The sequence below is a fragment of the Melospiza melodia genome, chromosome 18 (assembly GCF_035770615.1).
Source record: "Melospiza melodia melodia isolate bMelMel2 chromosome 18, bMelMel2.pri, whole genome shotgun sequence".
NCBI classification, from domain to species: Eukaryota; Metazoa; Chordata; class Aves; order Passeriformes; family Passerellidae; genus Melospiza; species Melospiza melodia.
In genome coordinates this window covers 81880-99142 of record NC_086211.1, presented here as the reverse complement: position 1 = coordinate 99142, position 17263 = coordinate 81880, and the positions used below count along the sequence as shown (strand labels likewise).

The 17263-nt window shown below is 37.6% G+C and overlaps 1 protein-coding gene across 3 annotated transcripts in view; it reads left to right on the top strand.

The window, feature by feature from the left end:
• The window catches only part of KCTD5 (potassium channel tetramerization domain containing 5), a 38050-nt gene that overhangs the window by 17061 nt on the left and 3726 nt on the right, over positions 1 to 17263 (top strand). For 2 of the 3 annotated variants that reach the window (XM_063171478.1, XM_063171476.1), the window contains 2 exons: positions 1618 to 1743; positions 8807 to 14917. In XM_063171478.1, the coding sequence (XP_063027548.1) occupies positions 1618 to 1743; positions 8807 to 8836 (156 nt within the window). In that variant the 3' untranslated portion in view covers positions 8837 to 14917. Of the gene's footprint in view, positions 1 to 1617; positions 1744 to 8806; positions 14918 to 17263 lie in introns of those variants that run through there. The other variant, XM_063171477.1, reaches the window with a different exon arrangement.

Below are 17263 nucleotides of genomic sequence, written 5' to 3'. Positions count from 1 at the left end.
TTTTGCAGAACTAGAGTGATGTTAGAAGAGGAAGAGGCAGGGAAGGTTTCTGGTGTAGTTAAAGTACGTAATTTGAGAATGATGAATTTTGATGGGCAGTGCTGCTCATGGAAAGCTGAGCCTTGTATGCTGTCATATCATCAGGCTCCCAAAATTTTTGACAGTGCCTAGGCCTGACATCAAGTTCATTCATTATGTAGACACACTGCCTACTGCTCTTTGTAGACATTGACTCTGTCCATCTGTGGAAGTGCTTGCTCCTCTCCGTAGAAAGTACAGTGAGGCTTTGTTTACTTTTAACAGTGCTGTATGGAAGCTACTTTTAACCTTGGTCTAACTTCAGTTTTTGTTGGGAGAATAATTTTATCCCTTAAGTGCAAACTCTGGATCAGGATTTCATCTTGACTTCATCTTTCATGCTTTAACAAATCTTTTACTCTCTTTGGTGTTCTGCTAGACTAAGGGTAGCACACTATTTGTCTTTACAGAGGTAACTGTAGTGTTTAGAAAAATAATTAGGCCTTTTCTATGTGGCTGTTTCTAGAGCACTTAAATGGTACAGTGGAAATTGGGAAATAGGGCAGTCTTATTGTATATGTGTGGTGATTTGGTTGATAGATTCAGTGTAGTTTGGGTAATGACAAATTGACACAGTGTATCTGTGCAACAGTTTTATTTTTAGGATTTTGATCTGTGTCAGTAGATCTGACATTATCTTGTAGAACATACATTATCTTGTGCTTTTGAAATAAAACTTTAAAATAAATGAACCAGCTACATCTGAATTGAATCTGGCTTGGAAAGGCAGGCAAGCATGTAAAGCTTCTAGCATATTAGATAAGTGTATTGTGTGTAAGGTAAGACAATTTCTGCCATTTGATAAACATGCTGCATAAGAAGTAGTAGTGATGTTGAGTATATTCTTCTTTCTCAGTAAATTGTCATTTATCATTCAATGTAGAGACTGTAGAAACTTGTAAATATGTCACATATCATTATACATGGCTTCTGCTTGTAGCACTTCCTTAATTAACTTCCTTGTAGCAGTACGTATGAATTTTGGATGTTAGTCTTGATGTCCCACCATACCGTGTCTTGTTGTTTTCCAGTCAGATGCAAATATTGTGTTTGATCATTCAAAATATGTTTTAATAGAAATACCATTATTCTGTAAGTACTGATGGGTATCCCTTCAGGCTAAAGAGGATCCTGCATGCAGCCATTTACATGTTAAATCATGCCACATTAAGATACTGCATATAAACTTTAGAAATTAACTTTGGAGGATAGGAAGGTTTCTAGTAAATAACAGAAAGAGGGAACAGGCTACTTCTTCACTGGCCTGTCTCCACAGTCTTTTCTTTCACTCTGAAAGAAAAGAATGAATCATTCATTCCCTAACTGTTTAACAATAACCTGTGTGTATCTTGTCATCAGAGTATGTATTTTCAATGTATTTGTCAGCATCAAAACGTATTTCCATTGAAGTGGAGAATCATGCTTCAGGCACAGCCTACAGTCTGAACCATGAGGAATGTTTGTACTAATCATGAGACTTTGTGGAATTTGTTTTATGTGGAGATACAACTGACTTTTTTTAAAAATTTCATCTTTCAGCTGGTCAGTATTGGTTCTTCCTATAACTATGGCAATGAAGATCAGGCTGAATTTCTATGTGTTGTCTCAAAGGAATTGCATAACACTCCTTATGGCACAACCAGTGAACCCAGTGAAAAAGCAAAGGTGAGTTACTGGGCATTGGACTAAAGAAATGGTGTTGTATTGGTGGGCTTCACAAGTCATGAAAAAGCTACCTCTGTTCTAGAATATTATTTCATTGTCCTTTTTTCCTCCCTTGTTCAAGACTAATAATGATTCCCTGTCCATTGTATGAGGGACTGTAAATGGTACAATCAGCATGCATTTGTTATGCATGCCTGAATTATTTAAATACAATACTCTGTACTTTTTCAGTACCTGTTTTTTTTTCAGGTATTGGCGAATACTTGCTCTTTACAGCTGAGAAACTAGGTTTTGTTTATTATTCAACATATAACACTGGTTCAGTTAAAAACTGTTTTTCTTGCTTGACTTCTGCTGAAGAAATCTTACTGTTGAGAATGGAACTTGAAAGATGCTATCTCCGTAAAAGTCACATGCAATAAAATGAGGATACTTGTTAATGTTTTTAGGGTTCTACCAAGTTTAATTTCTGTAACCAGCTTTATAATAAGATTGTAATGGGCACAGTATCTTAGCATTTTACTCGGTTGTATTTCAGAATTTGTACAAAGGAAAATGTAAAACCACAGCTGACTAACCATAAGGCAGAGTGGTTCTGTAATGTAAGTGTATTCAGAGTCATGAATGGTGAACAGCTTTTATCGTTGTATTGCTGCTTTGTATGAGGAGATGACTACAGACAAACTGGATACATCTGTAGTTGTCTTAAAAGGTTTTGATTTCCCTTATGTAGATGGAAAACAATTGATAAATCATCAAAGCTTGCTTTTTCAAAAATCACCTTCAAAGAAATTGATTTTGAAATAATGCTAAGAATGGGTCTGAGTCTTGGTATTGAGGCCTCAAATAGATAAAACTTCATTACTTTCTAGGCTTTGTAGCATGCTTATGCAGCTACACATATGGAATAATTTTATACTTCGAACTATAGAAATACTCTAAGCTGTATGTTGGATTCCTAGTGAAACGAGTAATTTATGTTCATCCCTGTAGAGATAAAGCTTTCAAAGAGTTGTAGAGAATTAATGTAGTTAGGGGTAAACAGTGAAACTGGGTAAGCCATGACTTACTCTTTCAAAACCCTAGTTAAGGTCTGGTTTTGCCAGGATGCTTGAGGAAGACTTTGAAAGTTGACATGTTAGTGGTGTGTGGTAATAATTTAGGGCTGAGATATCTACCTGAAATAAATTGTGGAATTCTAGAGCCTAATAAAAATCTTCATAAGGAATGGTAGTGCATCTTCAAGTAATTTTAATAGGTGCCAGAATTACGTTGCATCCTTGATGTAATAGAAAATATGGGTCAAAAATAAGTGCTAAAGACAAAAACCAAAAGCTAGTTGAGACTGAATTACAACTGTGTAAATGGAGTAGCGCTAAGAGAGGCTGTCTTAGACATCTTCATTAGTGTGCTGCTTGGTCATTATTTCAGAGAGGAGAGCAGAGCATCATTTGACCACTGTGATGAATAGTAATTACTGTTAATTTTGGTTGGAGGTTCTTTCCTTTTGTCCTGGCAGAGTTAAGCTGTTCCTAGCAATTAATAGGCAATACTTGAAAAGTGATTCTATTATATATTAAGTTTCTAAAAGATCAAATTTTTGTATATAGGTATATGTTGTGTCTGGGAAAAAAAGGAAAATCATTTATTTTTTTCTTGAGAGGTTTCTGACAGCTGTGTTCAGGGGTCTTGACTTGGGAGATGTTGTCTCCATAGTTCCTCTTAGCAAGCATTATCCTCTCGCCTCAGTAGTGTCCGACTTGGTCTTCATGAAGTTCATATGATTGAAATTCTGGGATCCACCTTTATATACAGAACAATATGTTCATGTACTGGAACTGACTTACAAGAAACTCCTCCTGTTACTTTTACAGCAGATTGAGTTAGAGAAGAAAAAAAAAAAACAAACTGCCAATATCTATTTTTTATTGACAAGCCCTTCAGTTTTAGTTAACAGTCCTGGATTTTCAGAATGGGAGAAAGTATCTTCTGATAGCCATCTAATCATGCTTCACCTTCATTCCTTCTTAGGGACTTGTTTCTTCTGTTTTCTTTTTTTAGTTAACAGCATAAGTTATAGGCAACTTCTGTTTAACCTTCTAATACACCCAAACAAAGAAAATTCACCTTAAATGGTTCCATTGGCTTTTACTGGTAGCCATGGCACAACCAAAAGATAAGCTGTATTCTCACAAGCAGTATTCTCTTTCAAACCACTTTATGGACCTGATTGTTTGCTTCTATCTGCTGACTTCAGGATGTTTGGAAGAGGAAATTGTCATGATATCTGTTACGTTCCTTCTTGAAATGGTCAGCTGTCATACTTTTTTATACAAAGAGTAGAGGTCCCAGGTAAAAGTAAATAAATGTCATTGCCACATGCTTCAGGTGTAAGTGGAATTTACTTTTTTGCTGCTCTGACTCACTTGCAATCTCTTCTTTTCCCTTCCTTCTTCTATACGTGCTGCATGCTGCATGACACTCAGAGTGAGGATGAAGAAACGGATTACGATATGAATGACTCAGATTAAGTGTAAATGTCATGGTGAGCACTAGCTGCCCTAGGATTTTAACCAGATTCTCTTCTGCCCCATCCAATTCCCACCCCCACTAGTGCTGTCCTTCAGCTAGTCCTGGTGGTGTGTGTGTGTGTTTGTGATTATAGTTGTGGCATGGTTGGCAAAGGTAGAATTTGTGTTCTGGATATTGCTTCTTTGACAGAATAATTAGTGTTGCTTTTATAAACTGTATTGTGAGTAGTACCTTTAAAGCTTTGCTGAGAAGGAAAGTTCTTCATGTAGATTCTAGGGCCAGTATTGCTTTTCATTCATTCATTTCTTTCTTATTTTATGTGCACCATCTTTTCTGTCAGATAGGCTTTTTACATGTAGAGGCGTGTGATACAAACTCACTGTATACAGTTTCAGTAAGTGTCTGATTTGGCAATAATTTAACAAACTTGATTGAAGTGCAGCATAGTCCAAAGGTGGTCTTAACTGATAATTTTGAAATAAGGATTTTCTTAGTAAAGATGTGGCAAGTATAAGTAAATAGTGTGATCTTGATGCTGCAGTGGTATTTATCACAGAAAACAACTCTGGGGAGGGATCCTTTCCGCTGTAGTTTGACATCTGATTGAAGATCAAGTTACATTAAAAGTCACAAGTGGAAGAGCACAAAAAAGCTGCATCTGAAAAAACAACTTAGGCACTTTTCCTAATGTGTCTTTAAGTACTATTCATATTTATTCCACTCTCTAGTTTCTAGAAGATAACATACCATTGAATTTTCAGTGGTATGGTGTGGGTGGTCACTTGAGCCTGTATAAATTGAAGATATTTATCATCACATGAGAATAAACTTTGGCTTCTCACCTATACACCTGACCTTTTTAGCTGTAAAGCAGCCTTAACACTTATCTCTGAAGTTTGGACAGTGCTGTCAGACACATGGCGTGATTTTTGAGGTTGTCTTGTGCAAGGCCAGGATCATCACTTAATGATTCTTGTGGGTCCCTTCCAGCTCAGGATATGCTGTGATTCTATGAAGTCACTGCACATGGCTGGAAAAGAACTTATATTATTTTCTGAAATGATCCGAACAGAAGCTACTGCTTTTGCCAGGTCTTCAGGAATGGCTGAAAGGAATCAGTCAAATCTGAAGCTTTATTGAAACAAAATAAACTGGCACTTTGCTGGAATTGGATGTAATATTCTTAAGCTGCCTGAGAGGCAAGCAGTCCTTAAAACACATTTCTAGCAGCAGCAGCCTTATTTTGAGTGGGAAGAAATAGTTTTCTTATTCTTTTGCCTAAGAAACAATCACACTCAGGCCCCTAGAATATGAGAGTTCAGTCAGCATTGTTTAGAATTTTTAAGCCAGCTTTGGATCTGGTGAACCTATAGGGAAAATAAAACAGAAATATGAAAATAAGGAAAATCCTCTATACAGCATATCTGTACTAGAGTTGGTACAATCCCCAGTATCAGTACAGACTGGGTGATAGATGGATTTACTGCAGGATTGCGGAAGACTTGGGCATACTGGTGGGTGAAAACCTGAATTTGAGCCAGCAATTCTTGAAGACTAGAAGGCCAGTTATCCAGGACTGCAGCAAAAGATGCATGGCCAGGAGGTCAAGGGAAGTGATTCTCCCCCTCAACTCTATTGTCATTAAATCCCACCTGGAATGCTGCATTCAGCTCTGGGTTTCCCAGTACAAGACCTGTGAGAGTGGGTCAAGAGGAGAGACACGAAAATGGCCTGCATGCTAGAATACCTCTCCTGTGAAGACAGGCTGAGACAGTTGGGGTTGTTAGGCCAGGAGAAGACAGCCCTAGGGCCGATGTTACTGCATTTCCAATGCTTAAAAAGCCTTATGAGAAAGATGAAAAAAGACTTTTTTACCAGGGCTCATGGTGACAGGACAAAGGGTGAAGTTTTTAAACTGAAAGAGGCTAGCTTTAGATTGGATACAATGATTAGCATATTCCTTACCGTTAAGGTGGTGAGACATCTGGCACAGGTTGTCCTGAGAAGCTGTGGTTGTTCCATCACTGGAAGTGTCCAAGGCCATGTTAGACAGGGCTTGGAGCAGCCTGGGACTGTGGAACGTGTCCATGGCAGGGGTTTTGAATGAGATGATCTTTAGGATCCTTTCCAGCCAAACCCGCTCTTGTGAGTCTATGATTTCCCTTTCAGTAGAGGTGAAGGTTACAGAAGAAGCATCAAGAAAAGTGTGTTAAAATATTGCCTAATGTAATAGAATTTTCTGCTTTATGTTAGGATTACTGGTTCAGTAAAGTGCACAAAGTTCAGTGTCCAGATCTGGCTCAGCTTTATCTTACTGCATGTGTTCCTGATACCACATAAAATAATTCTAAGGCTATTAATCCTGCAAGTACTCTTCCAGGAATGAATAAACTCAAATGCTTCATATTAAATCAGAAATATTAACAAAATTAATAGATCCAGTATTATTTTCTAGTTGCACAGGTATTTATTTCAGCCATGTTTTTGTCTCTGATGGATATGGTTTCACTTACTGACTCCATTTATTGTGTCAGACTGTTATCTTCTGTTGTGGGCATCTACTCCAGCACTTTGTTCTCTGCTCTGACTGACAGCAAAGACTTGGGGAAGGAGTTTAAGTATGAAGCATTTATGATATCTGCTCCTGATATATTTCCCCACCTTCCAGTACAACTCAGTCTGTGAATTTTTCTTCAAGCCTTCGTCTAGGTCATTTTGTGGAAGCTACAATGACACTGTAATACCCTGACTTGGTGTCAGTGGCACTATCTTCCGTAAGTTTATCTAGTCCCTTTGGCATGTGTTAACGAGCAGTTGCTGAGTAATTTACAGAGCCTGGTTCTTCCCCACAGAATTCACTTTTCTCTTTCCTACAGTTTCATATGAATGCTTTTTGCTTAGTACACATGTGTTACATTCATGAATTACCTTCATGAAATAAGAGGGTTTTGCTTCTAAAATGTACCTTAAAGCGTGATATGACCAGTGGAAAATGACTTTCTGTATTTTGGAAATTTTTCAAAATAGTTGCGCTGACATCTGGCTTCATAACTTCAAAACAATAATGCTGAATTTGAAATGAAAAAGAACTTTGTATGCACAAAGCTAGATCCAGGTGTAGGAGGGAGTACAGTGAGCAAGTGATAAAGTAGATTTTTAATTTTTTGAACTTACACCACACTGCCTCTGAACTGTCCCTGAGCTACACAAATGGTAATGGGAGTTTCATGAACTCCAGCCTTTAAAAAATCCCATGGAATTGGGCAAAGTAGGTGAGACCTTGCTTGTCTTCAGTCACTATGAAAGACATAATATAATGGCCATTTAAGCAATATTAATAGGAAACCACATATCTCAGATTTTAGAATTTAAAACCATACTTGAAACTGTTGTGTGAATCAACTGCCAGCCTTTACCGTAAAAGCACAGAGATTGAAGTGTTTATGTGTGCTGGCAGATTCTGTGGGCTGGAATGTGCTACTGAGTGTTTGTTGTAACATCAGGCTACACAAAGATCATAATGGAAGGAAAATCCATCTTGAGAGAACCTCTGCTATTGTCTAGGGATTGTGCCTTTGCTTTCTTTCAGCTTTTGAAATAAAGAGCCCTTCCCAATACTAAGAAAATTACCAAGAACCAAAAGAAAATGAAGTATCATAAGACTTTTACTTACAGATTAACATTCTTAAGTACTTAGGCTCAGTACGTTTGAAGCTTTGCTTAATGCATTGTTTGCCTTTTGTCATGATTGGTTCTACAGCGTACTGACACAGTTCTAGAGTACTATTCCGCCCAACAGTTCACCTCAGTATTGCTGGTTGTAATTCAGTTTAGAGCAGCAACATTAAAATTTAGTTGTTTGAACAGTCAGTCCTAAAACTTGGATCCTTTCCTCTCTGGAGGAGACAAAATAAACTGAAACAGAAAAGGACAAAAAATAGTAAAACTGGAAGTAAAATGGATGTTGATTTAAATCTTGCTAGGTTGTACTTGGGCTTTAAAAACTTCTTGCATCAGTGCACCCAGTATGACATTTCTGCACATTTTGATTTGCTAGTTCATGTTTTCAGTACTAATTTATGGAACACAGTTTGTATCTGAAACTTCAGAAGGTTAAGGACATTTTTCTGGAACAGGAAAAATTAAGATTAAATTCAGTTCCTAGTAAAGTACCCAAGTTAATTTACCACATAGGACCTCAGGATCTTCTGAACTAGGTTGAGGTGCAATGGCTTACTTTTTGCAATTGCCAACTCTTAAGTCTTATTAATGTATTAATGATTTATTTTAATAATACTCAATTCCTAGCAGTGTTTTATACCTGTTTTAATGGTATTTGATAGTAGACATTGTACATATCAATCTGTCTTTTTTCAGCTTTAAAGCACAGATCCCAGGAATTTCCTCGAACCAGGTCCCTGACATATTACCAGTTATTTAAAGTAGTCATTATGTTGCTCTTTGATCTCCATGCTTTAGGAATGACATTGAGCTAATTTTCATTTATAGAATTTTTATTGGTCTATTTCAGATTTTGCAAGAACGAGGTTCCAGGATGTGAAGACAGTATTGAACGGTGACAGTTTTTTTCTTTATTCGAAGATGCAGTGAATTGTCACACTGAAGAGGCTTGGCTGCAAAAGAAAAAAATCTGATTTAGACAATTTTCTGTTGATCTGGGTTCAACCATATTTGCCTATAAGCTGGTGTCAACTTCTGGAAGCATTGCAAGATTACATAATGGGAATAGATGGTGTGGGAATGTGTGTTAAGTTTTGGTTGTAGTGCATGGTTGTGCTTTCTTGTTGGCTTATTGACACTGGTCATTTGAAAAGAAATGACCATGCACTCATATTTTCCTTGGAGACATGTAGCACTTAATGTCTGGTGCTGGATGACCCAATGTTGATCAGTTTGGAGACCTTTTCCTGCTAATCATTGTAAACCTTAAAAGGACAATGTAATCGGTGCTACACACACACACACACATACACTTAGACACACATGCACACACACACACAAATGTTAGCCCAGAAACGCAAGTATTTGGGCATACGTTGTTTCAGAATCAGTGTCAGCCCCAGTTGACTGTATTATACTGCACATTCCTTACGGTTCTGTGACATAATCTATTATGTAATAACAGCCTAGGAGATCAACTGAAACTAGCATGTGTAAAAGTTACACAACAGAGAAGAGATTTCTCTGAAGGGTGTATATATTGACTGGATGTATAGCTTATTTCAATACCCAAAGGGAAGACTAAACTCAGAGAAAATGGCCTTCCTCTGAGTTATTCTTGATGTTCTCTCTGTTAAACAGGCTCCTGCAAAAGTTAAGCTCCAGTCCTGGTCACATGCTTGAAAGTGGAATCAAAATTCACTTGACCAATTGAACATTCTGTTTCTTTGGAGGTGTTTGTACTCATATGTGTGTTTCTGCTTCTATAAAATGCCTATAAGCATTGAACTGTGGATTAGGGTAGAGATTTTTCTAGAGCTGAAGGTTTTACAGAAATACAGCTGGCTAGTCCTAGGTCCCTGTCTCTATGACTTGGATTAAAATCAATCTTAGTGTGAACATAAACTCATCCAGTTGAAAAACCTGATTACTTTGGATATTCAGGATCCCTGTAATCAACCTTTCTATTTCTATACAGTTTCAGCTATGCAGTTAAGAACAGTGTTTGAACAGAATGTGGTGCAGCTTTGTTAGTTTGTCCTTGAAAAAGGCTAATACACAAGACACACACTATGTTTTGAGCAAAATCTTTAGCACATCTTTAAAACACTTTACAAAATGGACAGTATAAAACTTGGCTTCATTGACTCATGGAACCAGTGGAAGGGAGTTTCAAAAAGCTACAAGATGGTTTTAAATTCTAAAGACATTACACTTTTCATTCTTAGTAATTTCAGAATTTATGCATATACTGCATACTGAGTTTCAAACACCCAGGGTCTACTTTTTTTTTTAATTATTATTTGATTTTTTAAAGGACTTAGACATTGATAAAAGTTTGGCAAAACAATTTGTAAGAAACATTTCTACTAAACAGATTAAGCAATGGGCTAAATGTTTTGTCTGTGTGCCTAATGCTTGAAAGGATTTGTAATGCATTTTGTGACTTGGATGTGGTCTGCACGGGAAGCTGCTGGCCTCTCCACAACACATAAAATTTTTTGTCTTTTTTTAAGAAGTTAAAACTGAATTTAATTTACTAAAACTGTAATTGTGTAGGGGGAAATGTTTATACTTTTATACTTTTTTAGGTACCCATATTTTATCAGCTTAAATTGAGCACAGACATGTCCCCTAAATAGTGACGGATTATCTTGTGTATCTGAAAATAAGCATAACAATTGTCTGTGTTAACTGCATATTAAAACATTTCCTCTGCTGCAGTAGTCACTGTGTTTTTAAGCAGTATGACTCCACCAAGATCTCTGAGCTCCCCGGCTCATTGCAGCCAATTGCAGCCAACCATGTTACTTGTTGCTTTCTTGATGTGCTCTACAGAGTAATTCAGCATTGATCTAAGTGGATTTTAATGCCTAAAATGCCAGTTTTACCGTGATCCTTCTGAATCAGCATTTCTGTTGCCTTGTCTTATTAAATCCAAAAAGGACAGACTATTTAATAAAGTGAAATTTTCCTGAATGACATCGGCAAAGCATGAGTAACAAACTGAGCAATCTGAACAAATTTAGAGTGTGTAAAAGAGTGGTTTTTTTCTAAGTATGGGGGATTTTCCCCAGCAGAATATTTTCAGTTTTAAAACCTGCTTCTATGCTGAGATTACCTGCAGTTTAGTTTATATTGTATCTCTACCATAGCTAATTTTAGGGAAATGAGTGTTTAATAATTTTTTGCACTTTGTTTCCAATATCTCACAAAGATTTTAAGAAGGAAAGAAAAGAAGAACTTTAGTAGGCAGGTACCTTGTAAATTATTTTAAATACACTCTCATTTGAGGCCACCTGAACTAACTACTTTCCTGTTCTTGCTGTTGATTATTGCTTTAATTTTTGTGATCATGCAAGGCTTTCAGATAGATGGAAATGCTCTCTTCAGCTTTTTTCAAGGCATTAATAATTTATCCCTAAATAAATTTTGTTTCTTTTTGTTTGACTGTTGCAGTTTCAAATAAAGTAATGCAAGGTAATTGCATTAGAGTCCAATCTCCGTGACCAGGCTTGGCAAACATTGCTTCATGTGTTAAGCTCTTGCAAGGAGGAAGCAATGTACCTATACAGTTAAAACTGGATTCCTTTGTTCTTTTTTTGCTGTTTGGAGAGAGTACCTACCTGAGAATTACCTGTGACTGTGCAGAGCTGAGGGGTTCACTATGAGGCTGGAACTGCAAAGCTGTACTGCAGACCGCTTGAACTTAACTCTGGACATACACAGCTCCTCTGTTGTTTATTCTGAACAGTATTCCAGGTTAGAACTTCAGATCCTGAGCTTGAACAGATCATAACAGAAGGAATAAAACAGGAAATGAGAGAGATGAAATTATTTAAAGACATTTACATGACAAACTTCTTGCAAAACTTGTTTAAAAACAGAAGTTCAAATTTGCTATAGCAATTTCTTGCTTTGAGTTAGGAGACAGCATATTGTTGGCCTTAGGTTTTCTCAAGAGGTTTTTTTTTTTCCTTTATTGGAGATGGTATTTTTATGTTACATGCTTTTGACTTCTTCAAGCGGCAGGTGAATCAGAATTTGTCTACAAAGAATAAGTAATTCTGAGGCCTCAAAGACATGGATGTCACATGGTCCATAATAACTATCCAAATGTATACTCTGACAGCCCAAAAGTTACCTGGTATTTTGTCCTATTTACTGTGGGATTTCCATGGATTACAGTTAATTGCATGTTTTTAATCCCAAAGTAATTTAATTGTCTGTCAAAGACTTGATTGAATTTAGAAGCTTTTTTTGAATCTTCACTAAAGTTTCCATCAATACAATCATATACTCATAAAAGTTGGAAAATGTACTGTTTTTTTCAAACTCAGATTTCTTGTAATGATAAAAGTTCCTTTCATCCTGCATTGTAGCATTAGGAGAAGATATTTCTTAAAGAATGAAGCTCAGTGAATCCATCTGACTTTTTTGGTTTGAGATTTTCTTTAGACACTAACTGTGTAGCTCCATTTCTAGCAATGTGAATGCACAGTTATGATTGATTACAAACAAGACTATTTCCTGCAGATTCAAAAATTGCATCAATCTCCTCTTTTTCTGAGAGAGGGGTATTTTTGGCGGTTTTTTCAGGAGAAAAATGAAAACTGGCAGATTAAACAAAAGACAACGTAATTGCAGGCATGCAACTAAGGGAACAAATCTGCTGAGTATGGTGATAACACTATCAGAAAAGTGCTTCTCATAACAGAACGCTGTCCTGTGAATGTCTGTTGAAGTTGTTGAGAGTTGTCAGTCTCTGTTTAAGCTGTAGAGAGCTCCCACCAGCAAATGAACACTAGTTACAAATGAACATTAGTTACAAATTTTTTATTAATATTACAAAAATGAACTTTGAGTGCAAAAATGCAATAGTATCTGGTTCAATGGAATTAAATAGAATCCGGATTGTAATTACCCAGGTATATTGGAATGTATTCCTTGGGAAATACTGGGAGAAGAGTGAAGTTGTCCTGGGCTTTTTGAAGATGGAAGTCAAATGAAAGCCTGAAGTCTGGGGTTTTGTTCCCTTAAGATGTGATAAAATCAGAAAGTACCATTCTCCTATTTTTTATTCTCTCTGTCACCTCATTAAAAGTTTCAAGTTCTTCAAATTAACTTTTTCAATCAGCCCTTGAACTGTAGGTCTTTTGAAAAGAGATGAAATTTTGTTATGCCTTTAACAGCGTCTGTTATCTTAAGAGAGTAGGGTTAAAACTTGAGTGGTCATAGGAACAGTCAGTGTCTTTTCTAACACAACAGTTTTGAAATACTTAAGCCTAAGGATGATGCCTGTTACTTTGTTGTAATTTAGACTGCAGCTGTTTCCAGTTTTGAGGACAATCTCGGAATCTTACTTGGGCTTTGTGTAGAATTAGTGATTCTTTAAATAATATGAATATTCAGTTTAAAAAAAAACCCCGGAAGGCTCTCTGAACTCAGTGTCATGCAAGTTTTCTTTTGTTTCACAAAAATCAGGAGCTGTCTTTAAAGGCTTCTTAATGAACAGAGGCTTTAAAGGGCTAAATAGATCTTATTGTCCAGTACCTAAATGACTGTCAGAAGGAACTCTCCATTTTCAGAGCAGAAATGCTAAGGGCTAAAATGCTTTCCAGGGCTAATTTGAGGTTCCAGAGACATGTAATATCTAAAAAACAACTAGTCAGTTTTCCTTTCAACTCATGGACAGAAATAATTTTACAAATGTCTTAACCAATTGCAGATCTAACTGTTCCTATATGGCTTGGATTTTCAGTATCCAGATCTGATAAGGGCACACTAGAGAAGGCAGGACACCTACCCTCCACGTCATTATTACCTTGGCTGAAATCTGTCGACTTTTATGAACGGCACTGGCAATAGAGAAGCTTTGAGGAAGATTTTGCCCCAGGAAATTGTCACAGAATATTTCTTTGCAACTTAGTTGACCGTTACTTTAGTGATGTCTACCAAGGCATAAACTTCTCAAAAGTTCATTGAGTAGATACTGCTGCCAATATAGCTTTCTTCAGGCGTCAGAGGGTTCTCTTCAGGATGTTGTGTCTTAATAAGTACTATAATGAGAGAAACTTTTTTTAAAGGTATTTTGCTACTTTGGGGGTGAGTGGAAGGGGAAGAGGTTCTGTGATAGTGCTCTTCTTGCCTTAGAAAGCTGAGCCTAAATATTGATCTAAGACCTGTTGTGATTTTGAGGCCTCATCATCTGAAATGAGTGAAGAGTAAATGTATTTATTATGTACATGATTCTTGCTGCTTATGAAGATTTTCCAAAAGCTTATGCACAACTTTACTCACATTAACTTGGCTCATGTGTACTTGCTAGAATGAAGAAAGTGCCAAGGCATTTGTGAAAGGAATGTTACCAACCTCTACTGGAACTGAAACAAGATCATCAAACAGAAGGAGTATCAAATGGCAGCTTTTTCCACCTGCTTCTGCCCTTATCCTTACCTCAACTTAGCTATGAGAAATCAACTTCCTATGCACTCTTTAGGATCACCTACCCAATTCAACAAATGTTCTTTTTTTTTAAGCTTTTCCTCCAAGTCACTGGTCTCAAAATTAGTTGGGCATCACCTGCTTAAGTTGTGCTTATACCCAAGTGGCCATACTGGCAACGTGTTGTTCCTGGATAGTGGATTAGCAATAACACTTTATTTTGTGCCAATTCATTATATCTGAAGTGTTCTTACTGCAGCAAAATTTGAGTTATGATTTGGTTTTAATGGACTTGCATTAACCAAAACTCATAGCACAGACACAGACAAGAAACTGAATTCAGGGAAATTTCCCTGGAAGAATATCTGCTAGGGCTTCCCAAGTAATTTGAAGATGGTTACAGTTAACCACCACTTTCAAAACAAATGAAATGTGTATGGGTATTTTTTTAACTTCCTTTTCATAACACTAGTGTATTGTAAACTGCATGGAATAAACCTGGTTTTTCCCTTTTAAAGTGTGCTGTCTTACATTGTCTTTTCTAAATGCACTAATTGATATTAATAGTGTCATATCCTGTGAGAATTCCTAGTTTAGCACTTCAGATGTAAAATGTAGTTACATATTTCTGTAGTGATTCAAAGCATTAATGCTTTCTCCTTTGTAAAGGAGAAGTATCCTTTACTGCTGCCCCAAAAAACTTCATCACGAAAGTTAGGTCTATTCAGATATATATCAGTTGGGAAATTATTTTCCTTTGCAGTTGCTGTGACGTGCTGATTACTGTAGGAGGAAGTAGTTGTCTCTTTTATGGATATATAATCACATGGAAAAGTTTTAAGTAATCACTTTGCTTACCTTTTCTTTTGTACAACTCAAAAACCACCCTGCCTAACATCAAAGATCCTAGAATCCACTACTTTGCTTTTTAATGTAATTACTTCCTTTGTTTGAAAAACTAAGCTAATGGAAATTGATGCTTTATAATAAGGCAAACATATAATAAGTTGCAAAGATAGAAATGGCTGAAGGAAGTAAATTATTTAACTACAAAGTACAGGTTGTTGAAATTATCCAGGAAATTTGACAGCTGTGTCCTCTATAACTATAGAAAAGTTTATAATTGCGTATTAGTATTGAGAAGACCACTGGACAGGTCTTATTTTCTCAACTGCTAGTAAGAATTTGAGAAGCTAAGACCCATGATTTTTAAATTCCTAAAGGCTCTGTAGTTACAAATGAAGTGATTTTCATCTTAACAGTTTAGTTGGTTTTAAGTGCAAAGCACATTCTATTATTTCCTTGTATATCCAGCAACATCAGTAAAATTTATTTTACTAAACCAATTTGCTGCATTTAATTGCATTTGAATTTTTCTAAAATAAGTGCTAAGAGCAAACACTGCTGTAGCAATGAAGTACAGCAATTACAGTAATTAAGCAATCAGTGTGTGCATCTGTATTTTCATCGGACTGTCCTACTAAAAGTATTGATCTTTTAGAGTCAGCCAGCATGACTTTCAACCCAAATTCCTATTCTACATATCTGTTCCTGCAAATGTTTTCACCATTTAGGAAAAATGAGAGCACAAAATGGACAAGTGTCTACCCTGAACTAGAAACCAGGTTATAAAGGGGACACAAATGACTAAGTCATTAGCAACCTGTTTGGATCTTTTTTAACATCTAGGGTTCATTTGGCACTAGTTTTCCTTTCAGTGGGAAGTTTAACTTCAGAAAGATGAAAATGATCTGGCAAATTCACGTTTTAGGGTTGCTGTTCATCTTTCCGTGTGATGAAATCTTGCCTCGTAGTCATATACACATAGCCCATATGTGTATGACATTCTCAGAGACTGTAATACGTACAATTTCATGAGAGAGATCCTGTAAGGCAGGTGTTAACAGTTTCCACTGCTTTTTGTAATGCCACTGGAATTGTGTGGAAAGTTACAAAGGGGAGTATGTGTTTATCCTCGTCTACAGTGGGCATTTGCTACTGGTGACAGGTTTCTTAGGTAGAGTGATATTCAGCATATATATTGATTAGGGCTGATTGGAATCTAGGTGATTATTTATTGAAATAGTCAATTCTGGAGTTCTTTATTACTACACAGAAAATCGTTCAAGCAACACTGGCACAGACAAGCACAAGGCATAGCTAAGCAGCGGTTTCAAGACTAAAAATTCCTCAGTTTCATTAAGAAAGAGAAGTTCCAAGATGAGAATAGAATGTGATTCATACTCTACTTGCCACTAAAAATGCGTCGTCCCGTCCCGTCCCGTCCCCCCCCCAGGAAAGGAAACCAAACCAAACCAACAAAGCAATGGGAAACAAAACCCAGGTCATAAATCTCGTAAAGGTCAGTGAAACTAGCGCGGGATGGAGGCGAACTGAAGACCGCCTTCCGTGCCGCCTGCCGGCTCTCTGATAGGCCCCTCCGCCCGCCCGCAGCCGCGGGAGCCCCTCAGAGCCGCGGCCCCTCCTCCAATCAGGCTCGGCCGGCACAGGGGGCGGGGCTCGGCCCGGCTCGAGTGCGGCCCGCCAGACCTGCGCGCGCCCGTCGACGGACCAGGCGTTCTTAAGTCGCAGGCGGCTCCTACGGCGCCAGAGGTAAGAATTGATTCAGCTTTCCGCCGGAGCTGGCGGGAGCGAGAGGTACGAGGAAGTTCTCGGCTTTGGGGTAGCCCCGCGTGGAGTTTTTCTGGTGCTTCATACTCAGGCGTTGTTGGGGACACCTCTGGGTCCTGTGTCGCGGGGATGCGTAACGCGTGACGATGGGTTCACAGACGGATCGGGCCGAGGGACAGAGTAGCGCTTTCGCGCTCCGCGCCGAGGCGAGAGGGAGGGAAACTCCGGAGTG